At 44.8% G+C, this 16,502-nt stretch overlaps 2 protein-coding genes across 3 annotated transcripts in view; one reads left to right on the forward strand and one right to left on the reverse strand.

The window, feature by feature from the left end:
• AVEN (apoptosis and caspase activation inhibitor) overlaps nucleotides 1-5,068 on the reverse strand; it is a 187,882-nt gene extending 182,814 nt beyond the window's left edge. Inside the window, exon 1 of the mRNA XM_025390219.1 lies at nucleotides 4,667-5,068. Coding sequence (XP_025246004.1) covers nucleotides 4,667-4,915 — 249 coding nt within the window. The 5' untranslated portion in view covers nucleotides 4,916-5,068. The remainder of the gene's footprint in view (nucleotides 1-4,666) is intronic.
• Nucleotides 1-16,502, forward strand: part of CHRM5 (cholinergic receptor muscarinic 5) — a 99,667-nt gene that overhangs the window by 69,665 nt on the left and 13,500 nt on the right. Inside the window, exons 2-3 of one of the 2 annotated variants that reach the window (XM_025390217.1) lie at nucleotides 13,061-13,376; nucleotides 14,428-14,437. The exons of the other annotated variant lie outside the window; for it this stretch is intronic. The gene's annotated coding sequence lies outside the window, so the exon portion shown is untranslated. The remainder of the gene's footprint in view (nucleotides 1-13,060; nucleotides 13,377-14,427; nucleotides 14,438-16,502) is intronic. 2 annotated transcript variants of the gene reach the window in all.

The raw sequence follows: 16,502 nt of genomic DNA on the forward strand, positions 1-16,502 counted from the left end.
CACACCCAGCCTAAAGAGTTTACTAATGTGATTTTTAAATGGATAAAGGCAAATATCAAATCACTCTAGTATTTAAAATCCATCCATAGCCAAGTGTGGTGACTCACATCTGTAACCCCAGCACTTTGGGTGGCTGAGGCGGGAGGACTCCTTGGGCCCAGGAGTTTAAGACCAGCCTGGACTAGACAGCGAGACCATCTCTACAAAATACAAAAATATTAGTTGGGTGTTATGGTTCACGCCTGTACTCCCACCTACTCAGGAGGCTGAGGTGGGAGGATCCCTTGAGTACAGCAGCTGAAGGCAGCAGTGAGCTTTGTTCACACTACTGCACTCCAGTCTGAGCAACAAAGAGAGACCCAGTTTCTTTAAAAAAAAAAAAAAAAAAAATCAATTTATAAAAATTGTGTGAGTTTTATTTAAAATGTCAAATATATAATATTTTGGAAATTTTATATTTTGAAATTCTCTGATCCATTGATAAAAATGTGTTAGATATAAACTTTAAAGTACATTGTACATGGTTTCCCAAAAATTTTTTAGGCAGAATACAAGCAAAAAATTCACTTGTCTGTGTTGATCTTGAAAATATGTAAGTGAAATAGTGGTCAGTGAGAAAAGCAACTTAAAAACAGAGTATGTTAACAAGGATACGGATGCCAAAATAATTACAGTGTGTGAGCAATGGTTTGCAGCAAGAGGAGAGGTCAATTTCATGGATTACCAAGAGCTAATCTTAAAGCAATCTTCTGTTGGGACACTTAAGCACAGTTCAGTTTCTAACCAAATTTGCTCCAGGCTTTCCGGAAAAAAAAGAAAATAAAGTCTAGAGGCTGTCATTTCAGTTTGAGCTTTAACAGGCTCTCAGTCTCTAGCTGGCTGACACGTTGCTGGTGGCTACTCTGAGCAACAATGAAGGAGCAAGGCCTTAGACACCTGCCTGTAACTGACCTGACACCATTTCTTCCCTCCAGGTTCACACAAAACTTGAATAGAAAATTACAGATTTCCCTTTTACCAAGTGAAATGAAAACGTCAAAGGCATCTGGTATTAATCACTACTCAGGCTTTATTTATAAAGCAAAAGTTTGATCAGAATCAAATGCCTCCAGATTCTACTTTTTAGTACAACTATAAACAGCTGTCTCATCTTTTATTGAATGTAAGTCATTTTAAAAGGAATATGAAAAGCTGCAATATAAATACGGAGCAAGAAAGAAAAGGTCTGCTAACACCCACAATAACTGAAGATGGTACCAATATTACCTTAAAACCTTATAACCATATTAAAACATCAGTTTAAAAAAAAAAATCAGGCATGTGAAAGATTACTCAACAGTCCTCCACACACCCCTTTTTCAAATCTCAAAGTCATTCCAGGAGCAGTTTAGAGCAGCCGTCGAAAGAACAGGCTCTGGAGTGAAAATGCTGGGGTGGAATCCAGGCTCAGCAATTTTCTGGTTCAGCGATATTAAAAAGTTATTTCACCTCTCCTAACCGTGACTTATTTAACGGTGCCTCAGCTGTCTCATCTCACATTAAGTACTCAACAAATGTGAATTACTGTTATTACTACAGGAAGGAAAAAGGAAAAAAAATTCCAAAGACTGCCAACAGGCCTTGTCTTCCTTTCTGCTAGCAACCCATCACAAAGCTAAATACTAAACAATTCTAGTACTGGCAGAAGTGATGGGGGGCATTATTTATTCATTTAGTTAGCCAGTTAGTTGAGATGGAGTCTCACTCTATTGCCCAGGCTGGAGTGCAGTGGCACGATCACAGCTCACCGCAGCCTCCACCTCCAGGACTCAAACAATCCTGCTGCTTCAGCCTCCCTTGCAGCAGGGACTACAGACGCACTCCACCATGCTCGACAGTTTTTGTATCTTTTTTATAGAGACAGGGGTATCGTTATGTTGCCCAGTCTGGTCTTGAACTCCCAGGCTCAAGTGACCTACCCACCTCAGCCTCCCAAAGTGCTGGGATTACAAGCGTGAGCCACCACACCGAGCCAATTTTTTTTTTTCCCATAATCATTGTATCTAGTACAATAATGCTTCTAGTGAGTATTCTGCGAAGAGAATTATGCTCACTCATAATCGGTGAGCTTAGAGCTCAGACCATTTACAGAAGGAATGACTTAGGAGCAAGAGACTAAGAGATGTACTTAGTACTCAACTAAGTTATCTTGGAGTATTACGTAGCTATCTAGAAGTTGGTTAGTTTGATTTTGTTTTCCATTTATACGCAGTGGTCCAAAATAGAAAGCAAAGGTGTACACAAATTGGTTTCCGAAGGTGGGCAACTGGTCTTCATATGGCTGGAAGTCTATTATGATTTTTTTTTTCTTCTGATCATTTCAGTTACTCTCTCCTTGGGGCACAAATGCACCATGGGATATGAGAACAAGAAGGCTGCAGCAAAGTCAATCAATCTTGTCTCATGTAATCGTTAAGCACTGAAAATGGTGTCCTAGCAAGACTAAATACAAACGGTACTTCAGAATCTGAGAAATGGAAGGAACTTAGAGATGACCAATCCAAACCAAAATTAAGAAACAATTTGCCCAACATCCCTTCCTCCAGCTTTGGCTGAAAACATGATGATGAAGGGATAAGACCAACTCAACAAAAGAAAAAGCCTAAAATTTTAACAGAATGTGTTACAATACTAGCTTACATTTTTTAAAGTCTTGGATTATTCTTTCTCTTTAATGATATACCATCATGGCCAGGCGCAGTGGGTCATGCCTGTAATCCCAGCACCTTGGGAGGCAGAGGCAGGTGGATCACCTGAGGTCAGGAGTTCAAGACCAGCCTGACCAACATGGTGAAACCCCATCTCTACTAAAAATACAAAATTAGCCAGGCAAGGTGGTTCATGCCTGTAATCCCAGCTACTCAGGAGGCTGGAGCAGGAGAATTGCTTGAACCCAGGAGGCGGAGGTTGCAGTGAGCCAAGATCATGCCATTGCACTCCCGCCTGGGCGACAAGAGTGAAACTCCGTCTCAAAAAAAAAAAAAAGTATACCATCATTTCACCCAATTTAATTCAACAGAGATTAACAAAACAGAAGCACCTTCATTCACTCAATTCAACTTAAAGACGCTTATTAGTAAAGTCCTGTGCGCCAGACACCATAGTTAATACCAAAGGTACCATTACTACAATTGCTCTTAAAGCACGATCTCTGCAGCCAAGGAAATGTCTACTTTGTTCTCAGTAAAGTGGTGATTGGTTCACAAAAAAGTAAGAGATAAAATAGAGTTGACTCAACGGCAGCTTGATATAAATCCCAGCTCTGCCACTAGCTGTGAAACATTAGGCAAGTCAATTAACCTGTAAAAATAAAGATTACTCTCTCTCTATATATATATGTATATATAAATATATATAACATTGTATTTAATATATAATTACATACTATTATATAACATAATTCTACATTACATATATATTACATATATATAATAGTTATAAGAACAAAATGTGATATATAGTGGCCACTAGGTTGGTCTTAGTTTCTGTCATTTCCTTAGTTTCTGTCAGTTTACACCAGGTAAACTGACCCTAAAAATGTTTTTATATCTCATTCAAGTTTTGCCTATTACCTACCTTAATCCTAACAAGATTTAAGTTTGTTACATTTAAATTTAAGTTTTATAATTTTTTTTCAGCTCTGTATTGCTGTATACAACCACTCTCTTTAGGGATATCTTACCTGCTATGCCCCTAAGATACTGTAAATACGTCAGTAAGAGCAAATTTTGCCTCATTCAGAAAAGAATTTTTTAAATCTGTGTGCATAAGAATGCAGAATATAAAGATGGTCTTGTCCTACAGATGTTAAGGAAACAGAACAACTCATAAAAAGACAGTCCTTAACTCCCTTACCTATGATTAATGCCCCCATATATATCATCCCCTGCTCCAATCTCCGAAAACTTTCCTTCTATGACTGTGTCAATAAGACCGATGATATTGCTATTAAAACTCAGAACTTGACTGCTCATTTATAAATTGAAAATTCAAAACGACAAAGGCCAGTGCTCCCTGATTTCTACACATATAGGTATGATAAAAGAGAACTACGCTATTACAAAGAACTATGCATCTGATCCCGCCCCTAAATACTAGAGTCCAGTCGTAGGGGTCATTCTTTCATTCAACAAACTTTTTATTATGCACCTACTGTGTACTAGGCATTGCACAGATAGTGAACAAAACAGACCAAAAAATCCCTTCTCTCCTAATAACAGGAGCGTGCCCATAGAGTAAAGGCTGCCGAGGGATCGCGTCCTGGCCGCGCCTCCGTCCCACAGAGGTAATGTACACACACCCCAGCCGGCCACGGGCCGCCGAGACCTGCAGCCCCGACACGCGGCCTTGTCCTCTGGGTTCCCAATCCGGACCCTGGGGCAGGCTGGGAAACCCTCCCACCCCACCGTCTCGCGCCAGCGGGCCCGGAAGCCACGAGGGGAGGCAAGAGCACACCGAGGCGCGCCCCCGCCACCATCCGCCTGTCCCGCGCAGGCGCCGCCGCCGCCGCCGCAGGCGCCCGTCTGGCGCGCGCCTGGCACGCTCTCTTGCGGCTCTTGACTGGCGGCCTCGGCCCCAGTTGCCCCAGTTACATGCGGTCCCAGCCCCACCAGCCGTCGCCTCTTACCGGCGCGCTGGTCCCTGCGCCCCGGCCTCCCGGCTCCCGGCGGCTGCCTCGCGGGGCGCCTCCTCTTCCTCGGCCTCCGCGAGCGCCGCGGAAGCCCCGGCCACGGCCCCGGCGTCCGCCTCCGTCCCCGCCGCCGCCTCTGGCTACCGCTGCTGCCGCCCCGGGCCGCTCGCTGTGGCGGTCTCCGCCAGGCCGCCCGCGGCCGGGCCGCCGCCCGCGGCCTCCCCGAGCTCCTCGCTCCGCCTGCATCTGGCCGCCGCCGGCGGTGCTGAGCGCGCGGGAGCCGAGCCGCGGCGGAGACGCCCTGGCCCCACCGGAAGCGGGCCGCACGGAGGAGCCGTGAGCGAACGGCGCCCGGTAGCAGCGAGCCGCGGGGTGCGGGGCCAGGGATCGAGGCCGGCCGCGGCGGGGCGGGGCGGCCGGGGTCCCGCAGGTGGGGCCGGAACCGGGATCGCGGGAAGGCCGGACCGATGGGAGCTGGAAGTGGTGGGGGTCTGCAGCGGGGCAGGGGGGTTCTCAAGGCAGCAGAGATACTTGGAGGGGAGGGACGGTGTTAAGTGCAAGGACGACTCATAAAATAAAATTTGTATAATGTGAACTTTCGGATAAAAAAGATTAAATGTGTGTATTTGCATAAGAAAAGGTCTATACAAATATATACTAAAATGTTAGTGGTTAACTGCTCAGATTTCCAGTGAGTTAATTTTTTTTCCTCCGTTTAATCTAATTTTCAGGAATGAATGTGTATCATTTTAAAACTATACCGAAGTCAGGGTTCAGGAGGTGTGGATGTAAAGACAGTTGGTGTCTGGTGAGAGGTGGACTACAGCACGTGGGAGAAGGAACAGTGCGAAACTCGGAGATGGCTAGAAGGGCGTCAAGGTCCTCAGCAGAATATCTGTAGAAATGACTACTATAGCTGACATTTATTGAGCACATGAGTATTTCATTTTCGTAACAGCTCTATGAGGTAGGGATGACTGTTATCCTTATTCTGCAGTGAGGTAACAGTCTTGGAAAGGTTAAAATAACTTGCCTAAAGTGAACAACTAGGTAGTGGTGGAACTGGCATTCTAAGGCGGTCTCACTCCAGTCCCTTCTTTCAACCAAGGAAAAAAAAAATGAAGGGGAACAGTTGGTTACACAGATGCATGGAAGCAGTTTTTAACTTGGGACTGAAACCACATGAAAATAATGAAAGCAAGGGCTAAAATGTCAGCCTACTAGAACAAGTGTTTTCTTCCCTCTCAGTACTTTCTGGTTCTTTCCTATATACATACATAGTTAATACTTCTTTTTTTTCTTTTTTTCTTTTTTTTTTTTTTTTTTTTTTTTTTTTTTTTTTTTTGAGACAGAGTCTCGCTCTGTCGCCCAGGCTGGAAGGCAGTGGCGCCATCTAGGCTTACTGCAAGCTCCGCCTCCCGGGTTCGCTCCATTCTCCTGCCTCAGCCTCCTGAGTAGCTGGAGCTGGGACTACAGGTGCACGCCACCGCGCCCTGCTAATTTTTTGTATTTTTGGTAGAGAAAGGGTTTCACCATGTTAGCCAGGATGGTCTCAATCTCCTGACCTTGTGATCCGCCCGCCTTGGCCTCCCAAAGTGCTGGGATTACAGGCGTGAGCCACCGTGCCCAGCCTTCATTGCTTCTAATTGCCTACTCTGCATCAGGCACAGTGCTATGTCCTGAAATTAAAAACAAAAACAAACAAAAAAAACCTTGCCCCTGCCCTCAGGTAGCTCACTGCCCACAAGGAAAATAATCTAGTTCTGTGAGCAGATGATTACAGTACAGTGCAGTGTTGCTGAGTGCAGTGAGATATTCAAGGTCAAGGCCCAAAGAAGCAAAGTTGAATTATGTTTAAACGGGTTATCCAAGGCTTCATGAGAAATAGACCCCGGACTAAGCCTAATGGTTGAGTGGGAGTTTGCCTGGTTGGTAAATGGGAGTAGGGGAGCCTTCCAGACAGAGGGAACTATTGAAGGATTGTCAACTCCAGAGAAACAGTCTTAAAAATGATAACACTTGTAGAGCACTTATATGCACCAAACACTATTCTACATGCTTCTCATATCACTTCATTTGAGACTAATAGCTGCCCTACAAGGTAAGCTAGTGTTGTCCCCATTTTACAGCTCAGGGATCTAAGACACACGTTAAGTAATTTCCAAGATTACACAGTTACAGGCCAGGTGCATGGCTCATGCCTGTAATCTCAGCATTTGGGGAGGCTGTGGCAGGTGGATTGCCTGAGCCATGAGTTCGAGACCAGCCTGGGCAACATGGTAAAACCCCATTTCTACAAAAATTAGCTGGGCATGGTGGTGTACGCCTATAGTTCCACTACTTGGGAGGCTGAGATAGAGAATCATTTGAGCCCAGGAGGTTGAGGCTGTAGTGAGCTATGATCATGCATGGGCAACAGAACAAGACTATCTCAAAAAAAAAAAAGATTTCAACATATGAATTTTGAGGGAGATGAACATTTAGACCATAGCAGTGGGGAAGGGGCATGGCACAATGTGGTTAAATATCTACCGGCACATCACTGGTGTGGGGTCTTACCAAGTTAGAGATTCACACATTAATCTCAAACTAGATATTTGCACAAATCGGACTTTCTCAATGTTGGCACATTTAGGGCTGGATAAAATTTTGTGGTGGTAGCTTATCCTGTGCATTGTACAATATTTAACAGCATCCCTGGCCTCTACCCACTAGATGCCAGTATCAACCCCTCTCCCCCTTATTAAGACAACCAAAAACATCTCCAGACATTGCCAAATGTTCCCCGAGATGCAGTCACCTTGGATGAAAACCACTAGCACAGACAGATGGGTGCAAAAGGTACAGTTTAATATCTAAGGAGCTACCGATGTAATTTATCCAAAAATTTATCCAGCCCGAAATTTGCCAACATTGAGAAACCCTGATGTGGGCAAATGTCTGGTATGAGATTAATATGTGCATCTCCAATGTGGTGAGAGACGAGACCAGTGGGAAATAGGGCTTGAAGGAACTATGTAAATATCCCTTAAGAAGCCTCCAAAATTATGAGGTAGAAAAGATCAGTGGCTTTCAGATTAAGCCAGTATATTAGGGCACGTTCACTATGCTTGATACTTTCAACTGGCCAGTGTTAAGACTCAGTAACACTTCTGAAAGGTATGCCGTTTTAGTGAGAGATTTGTTTGTGGATGGTGCTAAGATTTTTTTAACATTTATTTTGCACCTGATACTATTCTAAGCACTTTCCACATGCTAACTCATTAAATCTTCAAAATATTCCTATGAAATAAACACTATTATTATTCGATTTTACAGATAAGAAAACTGAGTTGCAAAAAAGTTAAATAATTTGTTCAAGCTAATAAGTAACAGAACTGGGATTTATACCAGTACAATCTAGTTCTAGAATCCATGCCTGTGAATCTATTCTGCAGATGCCCTAAGAAGTCCGGGAGCTATGTTACACTCCATCTGTTCTTTCAAGGCTTATTCTGTTTTTCTCAATTCAACCAAGAGTGTTTAGGATATGGAAAATTCTGAGATTCCCCCTTCTAGCACTTCCTAATTAGCAGACACAACTAGCCAAAGTTCTTTCAACAAGGATATGGTATATACTGTCCTCGTGTGATTCTGGTCCAAAAATGTGTTATTAAGGTTTAAAAATACCACACAAGTACCTCCTGCATTTTGAGCAACCAGAGACCTTTGGATTGCATAAATAACAAAGGGAAGGAATATTTTCTGGTATTGCTTTTACTTGATAGTCCTGATTTTAAACATATGCCATTGCATGAATAAAAAATTCAGTTTTCCCTTAGGTAGGACTCATGAGAATTCATGAGTATCAAAAACAAAGTACTGAATTATATAGGTAGCTCCTTAGAAACAAAACTGTACTTTTTGCATACTTTTAATACATATACGACCTAAGTTGTTTTTTGTTTTTGGCTTTTTTTTTTTTTTTTTAGATGGAGTTTCGCACTCATTGCCCAGGCCGGAGTACAATGGCGCAATCTCGGCTCACCACAACCTCCGCCTCCCGGGTTCAAGCTATTCTCCTGCCTCAGCTTCCCAAGTAGCTGGGATTACAGGCATGCACCACCACGCCTGGCTAATTTTTTTGTATTTTTAGTAGGGACGGGGTTTCTGCATGTTGGACAGGCTGGTCTCAAACTCCCGACCTCAAGTGATCCACCCACCTCAGCCTCCCAAAGTGCTGGGATTACAGGCGTGAGCCACTGCACCCGGCGACCTAAGTTATTTTTTAAATAAAATGGTAGCCAATTCCTTAAGGTAGTTGTTCTCAAAATGTGGGCCAGAAACAGCATCACCTGGGAACTTGTTAGAAATGCAAATTCAGGGCCGGGCGCGGTGGCTCAAGCCTGTAATCCCAGCACTTTGGGAGGCCGAGACGGGCGGATCACGAGGTCAGGAGATCGAGACCATCCTGGCTAACAGGGTGAAACCCCGTCTCTATTAAGAAATACAAAAAAAACTAGCCGGGCGAGGTGGCGGGCGCCTGTAGTCCCAGCTACTCGGGAGGCTGAGGCCGGAGAATGGCGTGAACCCGGGAGGCGGAGCTTGCAGTGAGCTGAGATCCGGCCACTGCACTCCAGCCTGGGCGACAGAGTGAGACTCCGTCTCAAAAAAAAAAAAAAAAAAAAAAAAAAAACAGAAATGCAAATTCAGAATTAGAACTCTGGGGATGAGGCCCAGCAATCTGTGTTTTAATAAACCTGCCAAGTGATTCTGATGCATCCTCAACTACTGTGTCAAGGTAGCATCTGAGCCTTCAAACATCACAAGAAACTCAGTAATTCCTAGTCTAAGACTATGGATCAGCCGGGCATGGTGGCTCACGCCTGTAATCCCAGCACTTGGGAGGCCGAGGTGGGTGGATCACCAGGTCAGGGGATCAAGACCATCCTGGCTCTAACATGGTGAAATCCTGTCTCTACTAAAAATACAAAAAAAAAAAAACAAAACTTAGCTGGGCATGGTGGCGGATGCCTGTAGTTCCAGCTACTCGGGAGGCTGAGGCAGGAGAATAGCGTGAACCCAGGAGGCGGCGCTTGCAGTGAGCCGAGATGGCGCCACTGCACTACAACCTGGGCGACGGTGTAAGACTCCATCTCAAAAAGAAAAAAAAAAAAAAGACTATGGATTTTGTAGGCTCTCACTGATTGATGAAAAGTAGATGTTATGATAGGACTTAGAAAAAAATGTGCTGTCCTCTTGCAAATATAAAGTTTGTGGAAAAAGTACATCTTCCTGATTCTTCTCTTCATAGGCAAGCAGATTTTCTATAGTTTAACTAGTTTCTCACGCTTAATATATAAACAATGTACACTGGAAAACACATAAGTTTCTCAGAGGGATGTCTTCATTTCCTATGTTGTTTTGAACAGCTCCATCTACTACTGAGGGTGCTCACCAGCTACTGTTGGGGAGGGACTCTGGCATGAGCTATTCTTTCAGCCCAGAATCCACAGCCTGTACTCTGGTGGAGAAAGGGAAAGTGAAGAGCTTACCAGGTCATAAAGGTACTTTGACTTGAAGGGCTGGAGTCATGATTAGAGAACTCCTGGAAATGAATGGAGCCAACTCCTAAAATACGGAATACATGACAATAGCTTTTCCTCTCTCCTTCCACCCGCACTCTCAGCTGCTGACTTTGCTTTCTATTTCATGAAGAAATGGAAGCAACCAGAAAAGGATTTCCAGTGTTGCCATTACTACCACTCCCAGCCTACCTGTATCTGTACGTATATGCTCTGCTGCCTTCCTTCCCGTTAGTATAGAGGGGTCTCTGCCCCAGTCCAAGGCCAAGGCTTCTATTACTGCACTAGATCTTATCCGTGCTCACCTACTTGGGGACATCTTTCCAGCAAATGCTCCCACTCTCCCCTGCACATCAGTTTTTACCTTCTAATGAGTCATTCACGTTAGCATACAAGCATGCTATATTTTCGCCCTTTAAAAAAAAAATGAGGAAAAAAAAAAACTTGTTGGCCTTACACCCTAATCCATTTGCTGCATCATTTCTCTACTCCCTTTTGTAGCAAAGTTCCTCAGAAGAGTCATCTATAGCACTATCTCCAATTCTCCTTTTCCCATTCGCTATTTCATCCACTCCTCAAACCTTTTGTGCCCACCACTTCACCAAAACAACTTAGCAAGTTTCACTGTGATCTCCATGTCACTAAATCCAATGGTCAGGTCACCGGCCTAATCTTACTTGGTTTATCAGTCTCATTTGATACAGTTGATTACTCCTTCCTCCTTGAAACATTTTATTGTTGTTGTTTCCAGAACAATACACTACCCTTAGGATTTCAAAGATATATATAATCCTTGCCCTAGGTTTGTGGGAAGACTTGGGCAACAGTCAAGGGCTTCTGTACCTCCAGAGTCTCACATAACTTTGTTTATGGCAGTACTTGGCATACATAGAAAATGGTAATATTTGCCCAGTACTCTGGAATAACAGGACAATAATGCTCCCAACAGAAGGGGACCCACCTAGCCAACCCCATAGCCTGTGGCAGGAGTGGACAGTGTATGCATTAAATGGGTCCAGTTTATGCCTTCATGTAAAGCAATTCCACCTGTTTTCCTGTCCTATAACAATACAGTAATTTGGCCGGGCACAGTGGCTTACACCTGTAATCCCAGCACTTTGGGAGGATGAGGCAGGCAGATCACGAGGTCAGGAGATCAAGACCATCCTGGCTAACACGGTGAAACTCCATCTCTGCTAAAAATACAAACAATTAGCTGGGCGTGATGGCAGGTACCTGTAGTCCCAGCTACTCAGGAAGCTGAGGCAGGTGGAGCTTGCAGTGAGCCGAGATTGCGCCACTGCACTCCAGCCTGGGCGACAGAGCGAGACTCCGTCTCAAAAAATAATAATAATAATAATAATAAATAAAGAAATTTAATGACTTCAGTAACAGACCTCTCTGTCACCTGAATTTGGTCTAAAAGCTCAACTTTATTCTTACATTCTCTTTTTCTTAGAGCTATAAAGATGAATTCTTTCAGTTCAAGGACTATTGTATATCCCTTTTATATGACCCACAGCAGCTAGCACACTAGTGAACACAAAGTATGTTCTAAAGAACATGTCACACTGAAATCCTGCTCTGGATATTATTGCTTCAGAGATATTAAGAAGTCATTTCTTAATCACCACCTTATCTTCAGTCAGCAATTTGATTCTACCAATCAAAAGAAGTTAGATATATCTAACTTTAAAGTATTCACCACAAAAATGCAAAACCTCCCTCATTCATTCACACATTCCTGTACTGCAAGTCCTTCCTCATATTTAACACAGTGGTACCCCATGTGTTTTAAGCCTACTTTGTCTTGATTTGTCCTTGAAACGGAAGGAGGGAAAGAGTCACTCATCAATACTCTATGTAACAATATGAGCTGATTATCATGATGTCCCAATATCATTGGATTGTAGATGCCATTAAAGTTTTCCACTGTAGTTGCTATAGAAACAATGAAGAGTAGCAAGGGCAGGTTCAGGCATAATGCTTCTCGGAGAAAAAAAAGGTGTTTCAGAAAACAAAGGCCTAACCTCACCTTAGGAAAAGCCTCAAAAGTTGGCAAGGCCACTCGACAAGAAAAGGAATTCATTTGGTACATGGGGTTACCTTCTTTGATTCTTATGTTGCTTTGCTTCATTTGTAATGTATTGACAGCAAAGAACAAGAAACAATCGGCCAAGGTTGGAAACACAGAGGCTTTTATTACTGTGGGAGTCTTTATCTTATGTAGTGGTAGAAAATAAACCTGGGATGATTACTGCTCTCTCTTAATGCTGGTACCCTAAAAATAAACATACTCTAGATGATGGGATGAAAAATGGGAACTTTTAAAGTTTGAGTAATCAGGGAAGAGCTCAAAAGGATCTACACTCCCAGATAACCACTTACATTTCATTTGCCTCTGCAACTTTCCTCAAAAATAAGCTACCCCTTCATACACACAAGCAATGATTGAAGAAGTTTATTGTGGAAAACATTCGGGCTGGAAACTCAGTTTTCATACTCAACTATCATCCAAAAAAAGAAATCAATCCATCAGCCATGGAACCCACCTTATGTCCCAAATCCCTTTGTGGAAAGATCTGTCCGGCAGCCTAGGAATCAGGAAAAGTCATTCCCCCAAAAAGTGAGGCAGGAAAAAAAAATGGGAAAAAGAGAAGGCAGAAATCTCTAAAGGCTAGTTGTATTAATTTCAAACAGGAGAAAAAAAGATTTGTTTAACTCAAGTGATTCTGGAAGGCAGAGTGGGATTCAAATGTTACTGCACATTGCATTGGAAAATTCCAATCTAACAGTCCCTTTGTGAGCGATCATTCCCCTCTTCTAGGAACTTACGAAATCATTCTCAGCCTTGCAACTTAAAATATGGTAGGTGGATCAGTAGCATCAAGAATACTCAGGAGCTTTTCAGAAATGTGCAATTTCTGAAAAAGATGGCGGATTAGAAGCAGCAGCCGTCTGCAGCACTCATGGAAATGAGTGAAAGGTGTGAGTGAATACAACGCCTTCAACTGAAATATCCAGGTTCTCCCTTTAGGACTAATTAGGCAAACAACTTGACCCACAGAAAACAAAGAAAAGCAGGGTGGGGCGACTGCCCACCTGGGAGCAGCACAGAGCCGAATGAACCCCCACCTCCAGCGGTGAGGAATTGGGCAACCGCAGCCGGGAAACCACGTTTCTGCACAGGTCTTTGCAACCCATGGACAGGAGATCCCCTTGTGAGTCCATGCCACCGGAGCCTTCGGTCCAACACACAGCGCTGTGCGGAGTCTTAGCAGAGCAGCCACTCGGGCACACACAGAGACCCAGCAGTTTGTTTCTTTGCTCGTTTGTTTGTTTTCGAGACGGAGTCTCGCTCTGTCATCCAGGCTGGAGTACAGTGGCGCGATCTCGGCTCACTGCAAGCTCCGCCTCCCGGGTTCCCGCCATTCTCCTGACTCAGCCTCCCAAGTAGCTGGGACTATAGGTGCCCGCCACCACGCCTGGCTAATTTTTGTATTTTTAATAGAGAAGAGGTTTCACCGTGTTAGCCAGGATGGGCTGGATCTCCTGACCTCATGATCCGCCCGTGTCGGCCTCCCTAAGTGCTGGGATTACAGGCGTGAGCCACCACGCCCGGCAGAGACCTGGCAGTTTTACATACTCCAACCCTGCGATCCCTGGCAAGGCGGGAGGTCCATCTGCACATACCCCTAGGAAGAGAGCTGAAACCAGGGAGCCAAGCGGCATCTTTCTGCAGGCCCCACTTCCCCGGCACCTCACAAGGTAAGACCCACTGACTTGGAATTCCAGCCAGCCAACAGTAAAAGCTGGAGTCCGCCTGAGATAGAATCGAGCTCCCAGCGGGAGCATGACTATTATCTCTGTGGTTCAGTTGACTTAGCTATTCTAGCTTGCGGCTTTGGAGAGTCCAAACAGTCCAGACAAGGAAAGGTCCCTCCCAGCGCAGCACAGCTGCTTTGTCAGATGGTGGCCAGACTGCTTGTTTTGTCTTGTTTGGTTTTGTTTTTGGAGATAGAGTCTCACTTTGTCACCCAGGCTGTAGTGTAATGGTGCAATCTCGGCTCACTGCAACCTCTGCCTCCTAAGCTCCAGTAATCCTCCCACCTCAGCCTCCCACACCCTGTTTCCCAGGATGAGGCGCTCTCCACACCAGATCCAGGAAATAAGAGATCAAAGGGTGCGTGGGAGAAGGGATGGGGTCAAACAATAGGACCAAGTGAGTGGAGTAGCTGGGACTACAGATACACATCACCATGCCCAGCTTGTGTGTGTGTGTTTGTGTGTGTGTGTGTGTGTGAGAGACAGGGTTTCACCCTGTTGCCCAGGCTGGTCTCAAACTCCTGAGCTCAAGCAATCCACTAGCCTCAGCTTTCCAAAGTGCTAGGATTACAGGCGTGAGCCACCACGCCCGGCCAGACTGCGTCTTTAAGCAGGACCTGGATTCATTCCTCCTCAGTGGGTGGGATCTCCCTGTGGGAGCTTCAACTGCTCCAGCCAGAGTTATATGGACAGAGCTCTGATCTTTCCCTGCGATGGAGCTCCCAGAGGGAGGGGCAGCCGCCATCTCTGTGGTTTGGTTGACTCAGTTGTTCCAGCCTGCTGGCTTTGGAGAGTCCAAATGGTCCTGACAAGGAAGGGTGCCCCCCAACAGAGCACAGCTGCTTTGCCAGATCATGGCCAGGCTGCTTCTTTAAGCGGGACCTAGATCCATTCCTCCTCACTGGGCAGGACCTCCCTGCGGGGATTTCAGCCACTCTAGCCAGGGTTATACAGACAGAGCTCTGATTTCTCCCTGGGATGGAGCTCCCAGGAGGAGGGGCAGCTGCCATCTCTACAGTTTGGTTGACTCAGCCATTCCAGCATGCTGGCTTTGGAGAGTCCAGTCTGGACAAGGAACAGTCCCCCCACAATGCAGCACACCTGCTCTACCAAAAGGCAGCCAGACTGCTTCTTTAAGCAGGTCCCTGATCCCATTCCTCCTGATTGAGACCTCCCAACAGGGGTCTGCAGCCTAGGTGTGTCTGGGCCAGCAACAGGTCAGTATCCCCCTGGGATGGAGCCTCCAGAGGAGGGAGCAGGCTGCCACCTTTTCTATTTTGCATACCTGGTGGTATGTTTTGGAGCATACCACTAGGTATGAGAAAAACCAAGGTGACTAGGGTCTGGAGTGGACCCACAGCAAACTGCAGCAACCCTATGGAAGAGTTGTCTGACTGTTAAAAGAAAAACAAACAAACAGAAAACAACAACAACATCAACAAAAAAGACCCCACAGAAACCTATTTCAAGGTCAGCAACCTCAAAGATCAAAGGTAGATAAGCCCATAAAGATGAGACAGATTGAACACAAAAATGCTGAAAACTCAAAAAGACAGAGTGCTTCTCCTCCTCCAAATGACTGCACACCTCTCCAGCAAGGGCACAAAACTGGGCTGAGGCTAGGATGGCTGAATTGACAGAACTAGGCTTCTGAAAGTCGGTAATAACAAACTTTGCTGAGCTAAAGGACCATGTTGTAACCCAATGCAAGGAAGCTATGAATCATGGTAAAACAATGCAGGAGCTGACAGCCAGAGTAGCCAGTTTAGAGAGGAACATAGCAGACCTGATGGAGCTGAAAAACACACTATGAGAACTTTACAATGCAATCACAAGTATCAATAGCAGAATAGACCAGTGGAGAAAAGAATCTCAGAGTTTGAAGACTATCTTTCTGAAGTAAGACAGGCATACAAGAATAGAGGGAAAAAGAATGAAAAGGAATGAGCAAACCTCTGAGAAATATGGGATTATGTAAAGCCAAAGCTATGGCTGATTGGGGTACCTGAAAGAGATGGGGAGAATAGAACCGAGCTGGAAAACATACTTCAGGATATCATTCAGGAGAATTTCCCCAGCCTAGCAAGGTAGACCAAAGTTGAAATTGAAAAAATGCAGAGAACTCCAGTAAGATACTCCACAAGAAGACCAACCCCAAAACACACATCAGATTCTCCAAGGTTGAAATGAAAGAAAAAATGTTAAGGGCAGCCAGAGAGAAGGGCCAGGTCACCTACAAAAGGAACCCCACGAGACTAACAGTAGGCCTCTCAGTGGAAATCCTACAAACCAGAAGAGATTGGGACGAATAATCAACATTCTTTTTTTTTTTTTTTTTTTTTTGAGACAGGGTCTCACTCCATCACCCAGGCTGGAGTGCAGTGGCACGATCTCAGCTCACTGCAACCTCTGCCTCCTGTGTTCAAGCAATTTTCTCCTCTCAG

This window comes from Theropithecus gelada, chromosome 7a (assembly GCF_003255815.1).
Source record: "Theropithecus gelada isolate Dixy chromosome 7a, Tgel_1.0, whole genome shotgun sequence".
In the NCBI taxonomy this organism is placed as follows: domain Eukaryota; kingdom Metazoa; phylum Chordata; class Mammalia; order Primates; family Cercopithecidae; genus Theropithecus; species Theropithecus gelada.